The following is a 17,866-nucleotide window of genomic DNA, read 5'->3' on the forward strand; positions in this document are numbered from 1 at the left end:
GGCTTTAGCTCAAGCACCGCACGAAGGAGGCAAGAGAATAAATAGAAGGGGGAAGGAAGTCGGGTCTGTGAGAATCCCGGGGAATTAAGAATGAAAATATCACAGTACAGCCAATAAAAAGAACGTAATGGAAACAGAGTGCCCCTCAAGGAGGCTGCCGAGTGACCCGGGCAGCCAGGGCAGAGGGCTGCTGAGGGCGCAGGTGCAGAGCAGCCCTGGGCTTGAGGAATGCAAGCGCCACTGGCCCTTTTAAAAAGAGGGGCCATAAAATCCTACCTGGGCAGGAAGAGGCCAGAGGGGCTTCTTGTTTTTAGATAGCATAGAAAGGAACTTGGTCAATAGAAAGTTGGGGGAAAAAAAGAAAAGAAACCAAATTGTAAACATAGGGAGCTGCTAGGCTAAATGCACATGTTGTTCTTACTTGTATTTATTAGTCAGAAGCAACTGATCTCCACTACCACCTAAAAAAAAAAAAAATCTAGCTCTCCCTGGATTTTGTTGACGATTGAGTCTTTTTTTTCCCCTTTCATTTCCTTTTACCTTTTCCTAATGGACACGTAGAACACCGAGGCCCTGACGCCCTGCATCACGTAAGCACAAAATCTTTCTATGGTCTCTTTCTGTTTCTAAGCCAAGTCTGAAATGTCACTGACTAAAAAATTGTACAGGCCTGTAATTACTTTCAACCAAGTAGTTCCTTTAACTGAGTTTTCTGTATGTAGATGGCATTTAATATACATATTATGAGCCTTCTTTTCAGTGCGGTAGCATTTGACGGCAAAAAAAAAAAAAATCACAAATTTCCTTCTAAGGGCACAGCCTGACAGCCGCTCCTTCTTACTTATTTTTTGACGTGAAATCCATTTTCATCTCCTAACACACCAGAGGTGACGTGCAGTGTGTGCACAACAAAATTTGTAAAAATTAACACTTCGCGGGATTAATTTAATAAAGATTGTTAGCACATTAACACTGTAACATTGCTCCTTACGATTCAATCCAGCCTCGCTCGCCACGCGGCTGTAACAGGGGTTTACGTTCTGCTGAGGTTTATACCGCTATTTAATGTAATTAAAGAAACCGGCAGCGCAGTCCTCAATGGAAATATCATTTCTATTGCAGAGTATTCCCATTAGAAATTGGGGAAATCATGGCCCGCCGACTTTGATTTTGTTGTATTTTTTTTTCCCTTGGCTGTCTTTGAAACCGAGCTGAGGGTTGGACCTGAGACAGAAGCCTGCACAGCTCACCTCGCGACAGGAGTCCCAGTGTTTATTTTTCACTTACTTGTTTTTGAAATTGTTTTTCAAAAAAATACATTTTTTTTAAATCTGCAAGTCTATATTTGGCTGTAATTACCCAGGAAGTCCTCTGCCCCGCCAACAGCATCCCATCACAAAAATGATTTCTAGATGCCCCCCCCTAAAATGTCGTGGAAGGAGCTCAGAGGAAGGGGGGTCACCGTCATCACTGATCTCAGGCATAAACAGTGACAGAGCAGCCAGGATCTCCCCCCCCTCCACCAAGCTCCCATCCCAGATCAGGGCGAAATTCCCAACGGTAACCTCAGAGGAAGAATGCAGCAAGAACTGCTCAGGGGCCTCAGAAACTAAACAGATACAAAACCAAACAGGAAAAAAAAGGATCCTTGCATAACATCACCAAAATGGCACAGAAAATGAAGTCTTGGGGCTGAAATAAAGGAACCCTGACTCAGCTCTCCGGGCCCAGAGCAGCCTCTCCGCCTCCAGCAGTCAAGTACACACAGAACGGAGACCTTTCTTCTCTATCCCTGCTCTCTACAAGCCCCTGAGCGGCAGGGGTGACTAGGTAGCTTTCCCCCCTCTTCCCTAAGTGCATTTTAATACCCTTATTCTACATCCTAATTTCTTTGGGGGAAAAAAAAAATCAGTGTCACTAAAAAAACGTCACTCTGTTTTGCAAAATCCAGCAGCTTCCTTGGCAGCAAGAAAGGCTGGCTGGCATTATCCCCTCATTTGACAAAACTACTATTTCTGGGCATGTGCTCAAAAACAGGTAGGAAGCAAATGCTGAGAAATAAGGAAGTAGAAACGGCCAACAGATTTTTCACTACCGAGAAAGCCAAGCGTAAACATGATTTATTTAGCTGTGTTTAACGTGCCCGCCCCCCAGTCAGCTACAAGCCCACTTGGGTTTAAGGGAAGGGTGGGTAGGAGGGGACAGGAAGGGGGAGCAGGGAGGACAAGCGGGAGGGAAGAGGCGGCAGCACTGTAGGGAGACTTCCTGAAAGGTTCCGATCAGAGTTTTGGGAGACCAAGAAGCTTCTACCCCAAAATATATGCATGTGTCAGAGGAAGGCGGGTGGCAGGAGTCTGCTGGTTAATTAACGAGCTGTCACTAACAAAAGATGGAAGAACCCGTTCACACAAACAACGTCTACACGGGCGTCCTGGAACTCCTCGGCAACCTCCCTACCTTTCTGCACAACGTGTGGGCCAGATGGACGGCCGGGAGGCTCCTGGGATTGGGAGGTTACGAGCTGCTTCCCCGTCCAGCCACAGGGAGACAGGAGCATCACCGCCTCCCTCGGCCACCGTTGCCTGCCCACGTGGAATTTACTCAGATCTGTATTCGATTAAGAAGCACCAGACACCTCCTGGCCACAAGCCTGCGACAACAGACTCGGGTATCCACCCCACTCGGGCTCAGATGCCGGAACAAGGGCTCCATCAAGGACTCCACGGGGAAGGGAGAGGGCATGCTCACCCACCCCCACCCCAAAACCCAAGCCCAGGGCCTGGGCCCTGTGGCGGGGGGGGGGGCAAGTGTGCAAAGACAGCATCTGTATTCCTAAACAGCAAGACTAACCCAGAGGTTTGGGTCCTTGACAGAGGTTACCCTTGTTAAAAATCCAATTCAGGTCACCCAGGATTGCTGGAAAAAGAAACCAAGCCTCTTGGAAAGGAAAACAACAAAAAGTAAAATGGAACCCCAACAGGCCACTGGAGGCTTCCATTTCCCCAGTGAAGGTACCATTTCGCGACAGCCAGCTGTGTACTCCATGGATGTAAATGCCAATTTCTGTTAGCTCAGAGAGGCGGCAGCAAAAAGAAAACAGGAATTTCCTCCCCAGTCTGCATGGCGTTCCTTCCTCACCTGCATGTAGCACGACTGTGCACTTAAAGGCTGCCTGCTGTATGCATTCCTCCCCCACCCAAGTCTCTACTGCGTCTGTCCTGCTCTCCTCCTTCTGGGGCCCAAAACCCAAATATCAGCAAAAAGACCTCTTCTGGGGTATCCTGGTCAAGGACAACAGCAACACCCCTGTTATTAAGAGTCTGAATCACATGACAGTCCTCTGGAGGAACAAGAAGCTGGGGAGAGAGGGAGTGGGAAGGTCCTCTAAAATGAATGGGGACAGAGAAGGAGTGTTTCCTATTCGTATTAGGTTACTAAATTGAACATCTAAGTCCTCCCTCCCAAACCCTTCTCCCAAGCCCTTAATTCTTCTTCCTTGCATTAAAAACGACACCCTGTACAAGCAGCTATGTGATTCCTTTCCCCTTTGCAAATTAGTCACCCCGCCCCCACAGACTGAACAATAACAGCCTCTACTTCTATGATGTCTTCGAAATCAGCAACTGCTTTGCTCCACAGACTGGTTTGTGTTCATATCTGGACGGTGACAGGAAAGCAAACAACTGCACATCCCCATTTTATGGACAAGGACACTAACACAGGAACTGGTTTGCCTTGGGCTGTTAGGGAAGCAAATACCTGAAAGGCTGTGCAAGGCTCCATGCCAGAGTCTCCACTCTGGTGCTCTCACCTTAAGATGGGCCCTGACGTTCCAGCAAATATTTATCAAACGTCTAACTGGGACTCAGGTGCCACCGTGGGAAACCACACTCATAGGCAATCCTCCAAGAAAATCTAGGTTTCTCCAAGCAATAAGATTGAAGGTGCTCAAGAAAGAACGGCTGCAAGAGCAGCCTCCTCCCAGCCCTGTGGCTCCCAGTTCCACCAGTGGAATTTCAACTTGATCCAGCTGACAAAATCCCCCATGGCCAAGCAAATCCCCTTGCCCCACACTGTTCCTGAACAAAACAAGGCAAATCCACCTGTGCCTGCAGACCCAGCCTAGAGCGCAGAGAGACACACAGCAAGATGTGTGCCCCCAAGGAAGGCGAGCACCCTGGACTGTGAATGACAACCTTCTGCCACTGTGCACAAAGCCTTAACCCAAACCTAAAAAGAGAAATCACACCTAATTTTTGTGAGTGTTGAGTCGTCAAAATAAGGAAAACAGATGATAAATTGGCCTCCTCCCCGGGTAATAGCCATTAAGTCGACCAACCACAGGATACCTGTCTTTCAAGCAAAACATGAACAATTACCCACACACACGCACCTGGCCTGCAAAAATCCAAAAATGTACATCTCTCTAAATGAACTGCAGAGACCTAGGATGAGGCCCCCTCAAACACACACACAATTAGTGTTTCATCTTTTCTTCTGTAAAGGAATCCGGTAACATAAATATTAATCAAACAGGAGAATCTGCCTTTTCGTCTTGGCCCATTATGAGCCTGGATTGTGATCTTTACCCGTATTTACAGATATTCAAAGGCAGATTCTATCTTGTTGGAACTGTTATAAATGGACGTCTGAGAAATCAACGAGCAAGTTCAGGCAGATATGAAAATCTTCCTGTCCAGGACTGGCAGCAGCTTTGGGTTGCCAAGTGTTGAATTGGTTCCCTTCTCCTCAGGCCTTTCAACAAATAAATTGACAAATACCTCTGACTCCTCCACCAGAGGAGCCTGCTGCTCAAACTTTGGATTAGCTAAATCGGGGATTTGAAGGGGTTTTTTTTTTGTACTCAAAATGCCAGGAAGACACTATTTACCCAGTACCTGGAGAGCTCAGAGGGTGCAATGAACGCTGTTCATGACTCAAATCCCAAATATATATGTATATACCTATGCTTAAAACATTTTTGCCTGTTATAGCAGATGTGTTCTGTCTGGTTCAGACTTATTTCTGAATAATGGAGAATAGAGATGTGGATCCAACCCTGGGCTGGAAAAGCTGTCACAGGGATGGCAAACTTTCCATCTTCCATAGGCAAACAGCATACATTTTTATTTCCAGAATAACAACTTTGGGAAAATGTTTGAGCATTTTCTTAAGAGCCTTTCCTAGAGAGATCCACTGGAGGCCCAACCCTTGCTGGTGGTGATCTTTAAGGGTCTGTAGGTGCTTCCAACAATCAGAGGCCAATTTTTAAGAAGCAAAAATAAAGACCTGCTCACCGGCTCCTAGCAAGGTGACCATTTGCATACAGATAAGAGAGTGATAAGAGAGTCAGGGCAGAGAAGAACTAACATTAATTCCCTGTAATTCCAGGAGGCTAATTCCAGGTGTCTCCTGCCAGAGAGGGTTCCATTCCCACACAATTGGGAAAACACTTTCGTCCCTCTGTGTTTTTAAGTCCCAGCCCTAGGATTTCCCTCTATGAAAACTGGCTCCCTCTTTTTCTTCGCGGGGTAGGGGTGGGGGTAGTTTCCAAAGAAAGTCACTTTGAAAAGGCCTGTTTCCCCAGCGTGATCACAAACCGTGCTAGGGAACTCTGAGGCTCCTTCCTTCTGGGCCTCACCTGCATCAGGACCTGGCGGGCTGAAGGCCGCGCGACCCTTCCGGGCGATGGCGGCGGGCAGAGAGGGGGTCCCCGGGCGTCCCCGGAATCCTGGACAAATGTCACTGTGGAGAGGAAGCCCGCCCCTCGTGCCTGGTGGTTTCGGGGAGGGAGCCACTGGCAGTTTCCAGGGGTCCAGAAATGCAATTCGCCTTGCCCGACAAGGTCACCCTCCAGGGCGCACGCACGGGGGGCAAGCAGAGAGCGACCGGTGGAGGAGGGGCGGCCGGCGCGCACAAAGGGGCCCTGGGCCCCCGGACTCCCCGCCCTTGACCTTGGGTCTCCGCCTCCATCCATCTCCGCCGGCAGCCGGGGAAGGGGGCTGGCCCCGGGCCAGGGGCGTGCTCGCACGGCTGCGGCTGGACGGGGGCCGCCAGGGGGAAGGGGCACGGAAAACAGACTCCAGGGCTGCGGAGTGCTGCGAGGAAACCTGTATTCCAGCTCCCACGGGAGCCGGTCCCGAGGCGGCTTCGATCGCTGCACGCCCCAGCCCCCAAAACAAAAGTTACGCGGAAGCACTAAGGACGCCCCCTCCCTACGTTTAGCCCTTCGACTCGCCCACCCCGCGCCTTCCTCGGACCCGGGCCGAGAGGGGGAGGGGAGCTGTCATGGGAGGAAGAAAGGAGCGCGCCTTCCCGGCAGGGCCAGACGCGGGCAGGGTTCGCTGCGCCTCCGCCCGCCCCTCGCAGCCCCGCTTGGGCAGCTGGCCTATTAAGCCCCCGAATTATGCATGGGCCTGAAGCCCCCCAGCCCTCCCGCCCAGGAAGGCACAATCAACGTGCGCGGAGAGACCCAGGCGGGGAGAGCGGGAAGGGGATGGCCTATGGGCATAGAGCAGCGCGCCCTGGGCGCAGGCTGGAGAGGCCAGGGGCAGGGAGGGGACCGAGAGAGGACCAGGCGCGTCCCGAGGCACGGGAGCCCCCCGGTGAAACGCGGGCCAGGCGCAGGAGGAACACCGCCGCAGGGAAAGCCCCTGGCACAGTCTCGAAGTTGCCCGATTGTCCGCGTGGTGGGATCCGGGAGGTACGGGTCAGTTCCGCGCCCCCGCCAGGGCTCAGCCATCCGCCTGTTGGAAGGCCATTGTGTACTCTGCCTGGGTGTAAAAGGGGCGCTAATGGACCCCAACCTCGCAGCCTCCGGGAGGGCGGGGCCTAACGTCCCAGGCCTGAAGGGCAGGAGCTGCCCCGGCCGCTCTCGCACGTGGCGGGGGTTGGCATGGGCATGGGGAGCGCTAGGGTCCGGGTGTAAGAAGTGGGTGCCGCAGGCGGGGGCGACCAGAGTCTTGCAAGTTGCGATCGTCGGGGAACTTGGGAAATTGCACTGGTGGCGCCTGGTTTCGTGGGAGCGGGAGCAAAGGTTCAGTCGCAGGGTCAGGAGGACTTTGATGCCCCCGCCCCACCGCCACCACTCCCCCACAGGCACCCCAAGGCAGAGCGCTCCGCGCTGACCCTCCTCCCCGCCGCTCGCCGCTTTCCGCGTTCCAGCCCGCCTCGCTGCGGTCCGCATGCCCCGACACCGGAGTGTGGACCTCGTTTGCGGCCTCCGGGCTTGTCTGTTTATGGAAATGACTTCTCTGTCTTTCCTCGTCTCCCCAAAGCAAAGGCCAGGTCAGGAAAATTACATACTTCTTTTTCCCAGCGAATAAAGTCGCCTCGTTTGCAGGGAAAGTTTTACAAGCCAATGATGCAGGGCGAAGACCGCACTGTTTAGGTTTCTTAATTGGCTGGCTTTGAACTCGTAGTGGGAGGGGGAAAGAACCCGCTCAGACTCCAAGGGAGAACCCAAGTTGTGAGGGTCTACAACCCCAATGTTTTTAGGTTGCTGGAGGTGGGAAGGGGTATTGGAAGGTTTGTTCTACTTCCTCCTTCAGGGAGAAGAATCCACACTGGGGTCACACTGAGTCCAAGACAGGCAGTCCCTGGCCCCTACCCCAAGAGAGGACCCCTGGATCCCTGGGAGGCTGTACCCTTCGGAAGGCATGGTCTGTCCTGAGCAAGGACTTTCGAGGATGACTTTGGCTTCTGAAGTCATCAGGGGGTTAGGGTTCTTTGGCTGCCATGTGGGATTGGACAGATGTCTATCTGTGCTCCATCACTTGGAGCACAATCCAGGCCCTGGGGCTGTCAGCTTGCAGGTCTCTGTGCCTTTGGGGTCATCTTGGGTGGGTGCTGACCCATGCACCTGAAGGCCTGCACCTTTGAGGCTGTGTTCTGGCTGACGGAGACTGACAGCCCAGAAGTCCTGGAAGCTACCCTTCCCCAAGGACAAGAGCCAGGATCAAACACCCCTGGCTTGGAGGAGAGGGCTGTCCTGAGATGGTGCCTCTGAAGAGCTGCCTTCTCTCTACACCAGGAGTGCTATTTTTCACCCCAAAGGTGCCTAGGACCCAGCTTCCATGTTGCCCATGTGGTCGGCAAAAGCTTTCCCAGATCTGTGGCTCCCCACATGGTCCTACTCCCTGTTCCTCAGCCCCTCTCCACATCCTGCCACCCTCAGCATGGACTCCTTTCTGAGCACCCAGGGACCTCAGACCAGAACCAGCAGACCAGCAGGAAACCCACTTGAAAATAAAAGAAGCCCCTGGCAGCTGGCCTTCTGCAGCTGGCCTCTGCTCTGCCTCCAGAGCTCCGGCTCCCTGCCCTCCCGCAGGTCACCAGCCTCGGCCTAGCAGCGTCTGGGCCAGGGTGGGCCCAGGTTTTGCAGAGCCTGAGGTTTAAATGATTCTGGGGACCCTTTTACCAAAATGAAAACAAAACCAAACCACACAACTGCAGCATGGCCCAGAGGGGCCTTGAGCTAACTCCAACCTCCGGGGAGTACAGAAATCCTCCCAGGTGACCTGACCACATGGGCAGAAGGACGCTGTGGAGTCTTTCTTCTAACAGTTTTCACTGCCAGCCATGCTTCTTCAGAGAAAACGTACTTCCTGCACCCCGCATGTGACAGCGGAGTCACGTCAGGGTTGCTGGATGGGAGGGGATTTAGGTGGGAAGCTGTGGTCTCCCACCCCCGCCCCCCCAGCCTGGCTCTTGCAGCTGTTGGAAGCCACTGGTGGTTCCTTAGCACATTCTCAGCTCAGGAGCTCAGGCCCAGAAGGGGAGAGGGCCCACTCAAGGCCACATAGCTTGTCAGCCACAGGATGAGGCCTCAGGCCAGAGTCTACCATGCCTGCCCCTCACCGAACGCAGTGCCGCAGACCACCTGCCTATTGCTACCCAGCTGGTCAGGGGCAGCTCTTCACAAGAGGCACAGTCCACAGTCGGCGGCCCACACAGAGTCCACAGGCATGTATGGGACAGGTTCTTTCACACCCTCTAGGCCCCAGCTACCATGATGGAGATCCATCATTAGAAGACTGGCCGTCATTCCTCATCACCCAGCTAGGAGCAGAGGGGGCCTGCACCAGGAGCATTAAAAGACCACAGGATCCCCCGGGGCCTGGGCTGCTGGGAGACAACGGTGGCCCAGTGAAGACCCAGCATCACCCTGGGGAGCCAGGAGCCTGGTTCTGGGCACCGTGGAGGCAGCAACTCCTGGGGTGGCTGTGACAGCACTTAGCCACCTCTGCACTCGGCTGCCTCCTTTACAAAATGAAACCAATTTCTGCTTCACCATCTTTGTAGAGTAGATGGGAACGCAGGATGAAATGTGACCACGGGCAGCCCTGGTTTCTATAGTGAAGAGCTGACTGCTGGAGTTGACACCTTGGGCCCTAACTCACCACTGTGTGACCTTGGGCAAATGACTTAACATCTCTGTGCTTCAGTTTCCTCTTCTGTGAAGTGGGGTTCACATTAGCACCTATGTTATGAGGTTGTAGGGAGGATTAAATCAGTTACTCTTTGCAAAGCCCTTCAAATAGCACATACTAAGCTCCAAAAATCCAAGATCTCTTTGTTTCCCCAGTGAAAAGGTGACCCCAAGGGCACATAAGTGACCCCAGGCTGCCTGTTTTTACAGATCACCAACATACAGCCCACTCCTAACAGATTCTAGAGCTAGTGGCCAAGCATTAGCCAGGCGTGAACATTAGCAACAAGGACAAAAACAGAACTGTCAAGTGCCTAATAAAAAATTTAAGTCAACTGCTAACTATTTATTGTCAAATAAAAACCCTAACAATAATAATAACTGAGGCTGAGTGTTGGTTAAGTTCTCCCCACGGGAGCCCAGTTGTCCTTCTCTGCTCTCTTCCCTCGCTCTCTTCCCTCTTTCCTGACGCGCTGCTGGGAGTGCAGAACCACCTGTATAAACCCCCAAAGGGGGAAAGAAACCATCCTTCTAGTGACCCGTATTTTTGTCCTTGTTTGTTGAAATTAAAAAAAAATTTAAAAATAAAAAAATTCCACTACAACTCAGGGCTAAAGTCAAGGTGGCCCTGCTGATGTCCTCTGCTCTGGTTTGTAGTTTGTGAGTAGCCTCTGTCCCCTGCCCCCACCTTGCAGGGCCAGCAGGACAGGCATTGCTTGCTGCATCTACAGGTGAAGACCCTGGAACTCCACCCCCGGTGGATGGCCTGCCTTAAGGCCCTGCGCTCAGGGAAGGATGGGAGAGTGGCAGCAAGAAGCTCCTGGCTCAGATCAGGAGGCCAGAACCTTCCTTTGGATCCCACCAATGGCTCTTTATTATTAAAAATAGTTCAAAGCCCACAGGGACCTATTTTATGCCCACGTTGTCCAAATCAGACCTTCTAGCAAGCCGGAGATAAGAAAGAGAGCTCCTGCCTTCTAGGGGCTCCGCTTTGGGGAGGTGAATGAGTAACTGGAAGTCATACAAGCAAGCCTCCTGCAAACCCAAAATTCCACAAAATAAAGCAGTTATTTATGGGGTGGGGGGGTGCTGTGTGACAATGAATATAGACTAAAACACATTTGCATGTATGAAAAAAAACCCAGCCCAGGCCCGTGTGAATTAATATTTTATTGCTTTTTGCGCTGCCACCTGCCTCTCCAAAACCTTCACCAAACAGGAAAGGAGATGACGGTGCCTCAGACTCAGGCAAGGTTTCCAGGAACCTGCGGACTCTTGGCTGTATCCACCAAGGCCATGTCTGTGATGGGCTGCAAGGGCCACCCCACATGGGGTCCCGGAGTAGTGCCTGTCACCACTGGCTCTACCAACGAGACACGCAAACTCCTCTCCCTAAAAGCCTCCTGTCTCCAGTCACCCAAGGAAGCCAGGCCAGCCCAGGTCTGACTCCCCTTTGCTCTGTGGCCTTGGGCAAGTCCCTCAACCTCTCAAAGCCCAAATTCCATGTAGGGCTAGAAATATCTATTTCAAGGTTAGAAAATTCAGTGAGATAACTCAGGAAACACACGTAGCACAGTGAGGAGTACCAAGTAGAACCCCTGGCTCCTCCAATCATCCCTGCCTGCCTGAGCGGCGTGGTCAACCTGCCAGCACCTGCACCCAGCCCCCAGCCTGCGCCCAGGGCCATGTCCCTCAACAGACAGTGCACTGTTCCTCGGTGCAGACAGAACTAATAATTAGCTGTCATGATTCAATAATAAAAAGAGATAATCCATGCCACAACGCACATGGATTTAACTAATCTTAATTTGGAAGGAAAATAACAACTCCAAATAGATCAAATGCAAGTTTCTCAAGACAACCTGTGAGTGGGGTTTATCTCCAGTTTCCAGCACAAGCAAGTTATTTAGTTTCTTCCACTGGCCAAGCTAATAATTTTTCGCATTTATTTTATTTATTTTTTTTAAAGTCTGAAGCAAATATTCCCAGAGCAGCATATAAATCCTGAGACTCATCAGAAGCCCTTCTCTCCAATACGTCTTGGTCACTGGGCCCCAAACTGAAGTCCCTTCTGTACCTTGCCTGTTGTAACAACCCCCCAAGCTCCTCCCTGGCCACTCCCAGGTTCCAGAAGAAGACAGACAAAGCTGGCAAGAACATCCCAGCAGGGAGTGCCGGCCACCTCCCAGCCCAGGGGGATCTGCTACCTTCTGTCACTTGCTGCCTATCTTTGCACTTCTCCAGAAACTTACGTTCTGGGTTTGTGGGGACAGGGGGGAAAGCAAACTGATGAGTGATGGCCAGTACCCTCCCCGCTGCAGCTTCTTTGGGCTAAGGAAGGGGTGATACCTTGGAAACCTGAATGACCAGGGACCAGGCCCCTCGCTCCAGTGCTATTAATGGTGATGCTAAGGAAGTGTCTGGAAGAAACCGCTTAGAAATCCCAGGTCGGTACGCAAACGTTTTGACTGAGAAAAGCAAGCCCCCCTGAATGCTGCCAAGCGGGGTCCACACTTTCCTCAGCTCGGCTTTCTAGAAGTGTCTTGGTAGCTGCCTCTGGCTCCCCTGCAGGCTGGTGGGGTGTTTCCCGGCACCATCTCATCTCGCCCTCGGTTTACCATTGCAAAGTAGGTGTGGAGACAGGCCCGATAAGTGAGGCATCTCACCTGGACGGCCAGCAGGTAAGGACACTAGGGCTCAACCCAGAAGACGCCCAGGCCCCAGCCCCTCCCCAGGGTGAGTCCAGCATAGAGCTGTCACTGTGTGACATAACGTGACAAAAGACAGAGGGCAGACATGAACCGCAGTCAGTTCACTCTGACAGCGTTTGTGATAGTGAAATCCTCAGACCCAAAGGACATTTTCCCCAACTCTCAACGGGGAGCCCCATTCCAAAGAGACCTCCGCAGGTTACTCCAACACCCCAAAGTATGTCAGAGTTGGGAACAACAAAGCACCAAGAAGCAGCTCATGTGTGCACATGGCTACGTCCACGTGTACCAGGCACAGACATGTCAGACATACCCAACCATCGCCGGGTGTGGCGGCTCACAACTGTGACCCCAGCAACTTGAGAGGCTGAGGCAGGAGGATCACAAATGCAAAGCCTGCCTGGGCAACTTAGGGACACACTGCCTCAAAATAAAAATTTAAAAAATAGGTCTGGGAGTATGGCTCATTGACCCTGGCTTCAACCCCCAGTACCCCCCAACACACACACACCAAAAAAAAAAAAAAAAACACCCAATCATCATTAAGTACCCGCACAGACAAGGAAACTGAGGCTAAGAGGTCGAGTCACATGCCACAGACTGGGGGGAGCAGGGGAGGCTCCTGCTTGGGCTGCGTTCTTTCCCAAGCTGCACAAGGCCTTCAAACCCCAAATACCAGGTCCCCTCCTCCCCAGTCCTCCTCCAAGCACCCTCCCAGATAACTGCTCAGTGATTTCTGCTCTTTGCCACACCTAGAACCTCTCTCGCCTCCCCTCCCAGGGTCCAGGGAGCTCCTGTCTGCCCTCCACACATGGACCCTGTGCTCCAGCAGAACCTCAACAGGGGCAGGGAGAGGCCATAGGAAGGGACCTCAGGACACCCACGACTCACATGTGGGCAGCTGTTAGCACACCTCCAGGCCAAAGACAGAACCCACGCCCTGCCCCCAGGCGGGCCTGGAGACACACAGCCAGGAAGCCCTTCTACCACAGCAGATGCTGGAGGTCTGGCCTTGGACCAACATCACACCAGCTCACACTGGGCCACGGTCCCCACAGAGACATCCTCTCCCTCCCCCGGGGGCTCTCCTCTCAGCCTAGATGCCCAGAACAGGAAAGGGTCACAGGTGCTCAGAGAATGAATGGATGCATGTCCTGCAGAAGATGAAGCCCCAGAAAACGCCTCCCTTCACCTTCCTATTTATCACGAGAGAAGGAAGGAAGGAAAGGACAGAAGGCTGATATGGGGCCCACACCCCCATGCAATGACCGACCCCGTTCCCACAGTAGTCCTCACCCTGGGGACTGAAGAACAGGAGGGAACCCCACTTACTTAGGCCAGCCCTCCCATCCATCTCTGCTAAGAGAAAAGCCTGGGTCCTGGCGGGGAAAGCAGAGGCATGGGATCAGCACAGGGGGACCCTCATGGCCACCTCGCCTTGGGCTCAGCCACACCAGCAGCCAAAGCCAGAGGTAGGGTCCCAAGAATTAACTGCCACCACTTGCCAGGGACTGGCCAGGGCCAACGAGGCCATAGGGACAACAGCAGCCCATGAAGCAGCTGAAGGACCCTTGGAGCCGTGGCCTGAAGGCAGGAGTGGAGGGGCCCAGCGAGGCCAGCCGTGCCAAGGGCCGGGGCAGCAGCTGTGCGGGTTTCCGGAAGCCCGGGCAGAGAAGCACCCATGATTCCTAGTCCCCCTCTTAAAATATAAAGACTCAATTATCTTTGAGCAGCTTGCTTTACACATGAATTGACACATTTATTTTACAATAAATAACTGAAAGTTATCTGTGTTTCCTTTACTGTTAATCTACACAGAGAAATAATAAACAGGGCTTGTCTTCAAAAACTGCAAAGACTGCAGTCCTCAGAATTCAATTAAGCTAAAATAATTAATGCTCCCACCATATTAAATTACTTTATACATTTGAGCCACTGAAGTTTTATTCTTTAATCTTTCCTTTTTTATTAAATGAAAAAAAAAGGAACGAAAAGAAAAGTTGGTACCAAAGTAGGGAGGGAAATGGGAAGAACGGGGACTAGAAAGGAGCCCGTGATAGGCTGTTAAATGGAATGGTCGTCCGCCGCTGACACAGCGTGTAGACTGTGGTGTGTCTTTGATTAAAATAACATTTTAAATGCTTTGAACAAACATATCTCTTTAGACTTCTGAGGGATTATTTTACATATTTCTTCTAAAATGAAGAAATCCATTCGTCCTGTTGCCGAACAGAAAGGCCAAGTATATCTTTCGTCACACATAAAATAAAAATACTGGAGCCTGCTACAGTATTACTACCCAAAAAAGGGGGAAAAGGAAAAAAAAAACCCAGGGTGTAAGACGGACCGAGGGTAAGGACAAAGCAGCCTTGGAGATCAGCCTTTCCTGGTATAAAATCATGTTGAGTCACTTTCTTAAACTCGCCATGGGGACCCAAAGACTCTCCTTGGAAACAACTTCAATGTGGCACGAGAATTCAGGTGTTTGGGGTAAAAGCTGTGGGTCTGTGCATTGAGGAATAAATGGGGACCTCACCAGAGGCCACCCCTGAAAAATCTGTGTTCAGTGACAGCGGGTGTTCATCCACTGCTGGAAACTGTCCCTTGAGTAGCAGGCACACAGTCCCAGGACCCAGCATCCCTCTCTCCTGATGGCTGGGTCCCAACCATGCAGCATCACCCCTTGCTTCTGGGAAGGAGGATATGATCTCAAGCTGGGCACTCACCAAAAGGTACCCACTGCCCAGCATGGGCCGCAGGAACCTCAAACGACCTCATGGACACCACTGTGCAGGTGGGCAGAGGGAGGCCCCAAGTCACAAAGCTGCCACGTGCTGGAGATGGGCTTGGTGAATTACCCTCCTGGGTCACAGGAGGTCCCTGCCACACCCACCTCTATCACCTCCAGTCCCTCCAGTGCCCTGTTCAGCCTCCAGGACCTCACTGTGGGGTCCAGCCACACAGTTTCCCAGCAGGCCACCTACTGGCATGCTGCAGAGCCAGAGGGGACCCCTGGGAGAAAAGCTGCACTGGATAGGACTTGGGGACTCCCCGTGCATTAAACCCTCATCCCAGGCCTGCGGGGACATCGTGCCTTGTTGACAAATGGGGAAACTTAGGCTCATGAGGTGACCAGCCCCAAGTCAACCAGCAGGATTCCAACTGTTCTCTGCCTGAGCTCTGATTCCTGTCGCACTCCAGGAGAGGCTGCAGTCTCAGGGAACACAGCCAGGCCAGGGGCCCCTGTCTCCCTCAGACCTCCCGGGTTCAGAAGTATGAACAGTCTGGTTTGCATGCAGAGCAGTGGCTCCCAGGGGGGACCAGCATGCCATGGTGTGGCCAGGAGGTAGGACTCACTGCAAAGGAACCTTGCTGGGGGATGCAGGCAAAGCCCCACACCTGTTCTGAAGGTGGTCAGACACGCTGTGCAGGTTAGCCAGGCGGCATGTCCAACCTCCTGAAGGGACACAGTGCTCCCTTCCCCCAGACCTACCCTTGGGGTCAGGCAACGTGAGAAGCAGCCTCAGAGATGGGGGAGACAAGTGCCCCCACTCAGGGAGGCCTACCAGTCATGGCCACGCTCACCGTCTCCTCAGTCCTCACAAGAGTCCTCGGAGACTAGGGTCCCCTAGCCCACTTCACGGCAGGGCAGACTGATGGATCCCAGTTGTAAAGAACAGACTCCAACCCCAGACTGTCCGGCTCCAAAGCCAGGGACTGAGCCAAGATCACCAGCAGAGAGTGCACCACGCAGACTTCCAGATCTCCACTCTGTGTTCCTGGCCACCTCTGGATTAGGCCCCACCATTGAGTCCCCAAGCCGAAAGCAAAGCGCCCTACCAGGCCAAAGGGCATCCCTGAGCCTCAGGCCTATCTCCTCCAGAGGGTCACCCAGATGGTGGGCCCTCGGAAAGGGGGAGCCCCAGAGGCCATCCTGGAAGCCCCCAGACCTCCCGCAGCACCAGCACTCTCAGACCAAGGGCGTGGGACCCGGGAGGCGGCCTCAGCAGCGGCCAGGTGAACGCCACGTTCCATACCTGCAATGTTCTCCTGCTTGGGGCAGATGCCTTTCGTGGGCGAGAGCAAGTGGTCATCTTCATCGGGCGTGACCTGGATCCCGATCTCAACCGGCTCCGACACCTTCCTGAGCTCGGAGCGCGAGGGTGGCGGGCTGCCCTTGTCCAGGCCTTTGTCGTAGCAGGCACCCAGGCTACCGCCACACTGCTTCTTCTTGTGCTCTATAAAAACCAGGATGTCCCCCAGGGGGAAGTTCATCTGACACTGGCCACAGGTGAGCAGGTCAGGGTCGGGGCCACCCACCATCAGCCCCAGGCCGCTCGGCTCCTCTATCTCCAGACCCTCATCTTCCTCGAGGATGGCGGCCTCCACGTGGTCAGCCTCTGCTGGAGACAGGGGAGGGGCAGAGAAGACAGAGATGGGCTTAGGCGATCACAGGCACCCGGCGCTCCTTCCCCACCTTCCCCTCCAAGAAGCAGACACCCTCTGCTGCTGGCTGCTGGGGCTCACGGTGCCCTCCCCAGGACCAGAGATTGCCAGCCCCCCACCAGGCACTCTGAGGCCCCGGGAGAGACACCCGAACTCCCAGAGGGTACCACATTGGTGGTGCTGGTTTTACTGCTTCCTGGCGTGTTTTCTGCCAGTTTCTCCCCAACACAGCATCCGAACACACATGTACACACGCACGTCACACCCATCCTGGCGGTGAACAGTACCAGCTGGAGACGTCTCTCTCAAGCCTCACGGTATCTGAGCATCACCTGGGGAGCTTCGAAATATCCTGATGCCCAGGCAGCTGCACCCCGGCTCCGTCACAGTGGGACTGAACATGAGCATTGTGTGAGGCTCCCCAGGTGACGGGCTGGGAAGCAGGGAGCCAGAGCCCGGTCCCCCTGCTTGGGCAGACCTGCCAGCCCTCCCTTCCCTGGGACGCTGCCATTCATGTTCCTGTTCTCCCATCCATACCCATCCTCCTCACATTCCTCTACCTGAGCCCTGGCCTCGCACCAAACTAGGAAACAGAAACCCAGACGGGCGTGGAGGGCCGGTCCTTGTGAGAGAAAGAAGCCCACACGCTCAGCAAGCGACAAGTGAGTGTCAGGTTCCAAAAACCACTGAAGGCTGCAGAAGGGCGCAGGGGCCAGGCGGTCGGCGCAGGGGAGCAGGCTGGCCTGCTCCCCAGCACCCCTCAGCGCCCCTCAGCACCCATCCGCTCCTCTCTGCCCCTTTTTGTTGGTTGGTTTTACTTTCATGCTCAGAAATAGAAAAGAAAAAGAAAAAAAAAATTCTTCAGACTCCAAAAGCATTTCTTGGCAAATACCTAAGCACGTGTCCGATGGGCTGTGTGTTTTTATATTTCTTTAGCCACCAGTATATTTCCTCTGCTGGTTGTTTTCGCAGGGACAATGCTGGGAAGGAGCACGGGACCTGAATATTCTGAAGCTAATGGATGCCTCTAAACTCAGCACCCTCTCAAGGGGAAACTGCAGAAGTCCACAGCCAAAAGTGTCCTCCATAAGGGGAAGTGGGTGACAGCAGGGTTCAGAGTCCCTGAGGCCTGAGCAGACTCGGCCTGGAATGTTCTGAGAGCAGACGTCAGTGGGGTTGTAGGCAGGGCAAGTGGCAGGACCTTCAGAGGAGCCCGGGGTCTAAGGCCAAGGAGGCAGGTAGATCTCCAGCCGCGTGGTATTTAGGGAAGGATAATGAG

The 17,866-nt window shown here is 53.2% G+C and overlaps 1 protein-coding gene across 5 annotated transcripts in view; it reads right to left on the reverse strand.

Annotated features, from left to right (window-relative positions):
- Positions 1-17,866, reverse strand: part of Bcl11b (BCL11 transcription factor B) — a 91,837-nt gene that overhangs the window by 61,075 nt on the left and 12,896 nt on the right. For 3 of the 5 annotated variants that reach the window (XM_046426291.2, XM_046426295.2, XM_046426293.2), the window contains exon 2: positions 16,179-16,544. In XM_046426291.2, coding sequence (XP_046282247.1) covers positions 16,179-16,544 — 366 coding nt within the window. The remainder of the gene's footprint in view (positions 1-16,178; positions 16,545-17,866) is intronic. The other 2 variants (XM_046426292.2, XM_046426296.2) reach the window with 1 other exon arrangement.

Source organism: Marmota monax, unplaced genomic scaffold, assembly GCF_021218885.2.
Source record: "Marmota monax isolate L192 unplaced genomic scaffold, Marmota_monax_Labrador192_F-V1.1 WCK01_AAM20220418_F8-fsc00183, whole genome shotgun sequence".
NCBI classification, from domain to species: Eukaryota; Metazoa; Chordata; class Mammalia; order Rodentia; family Sciuridae; genus Marmota; species Marmota monax.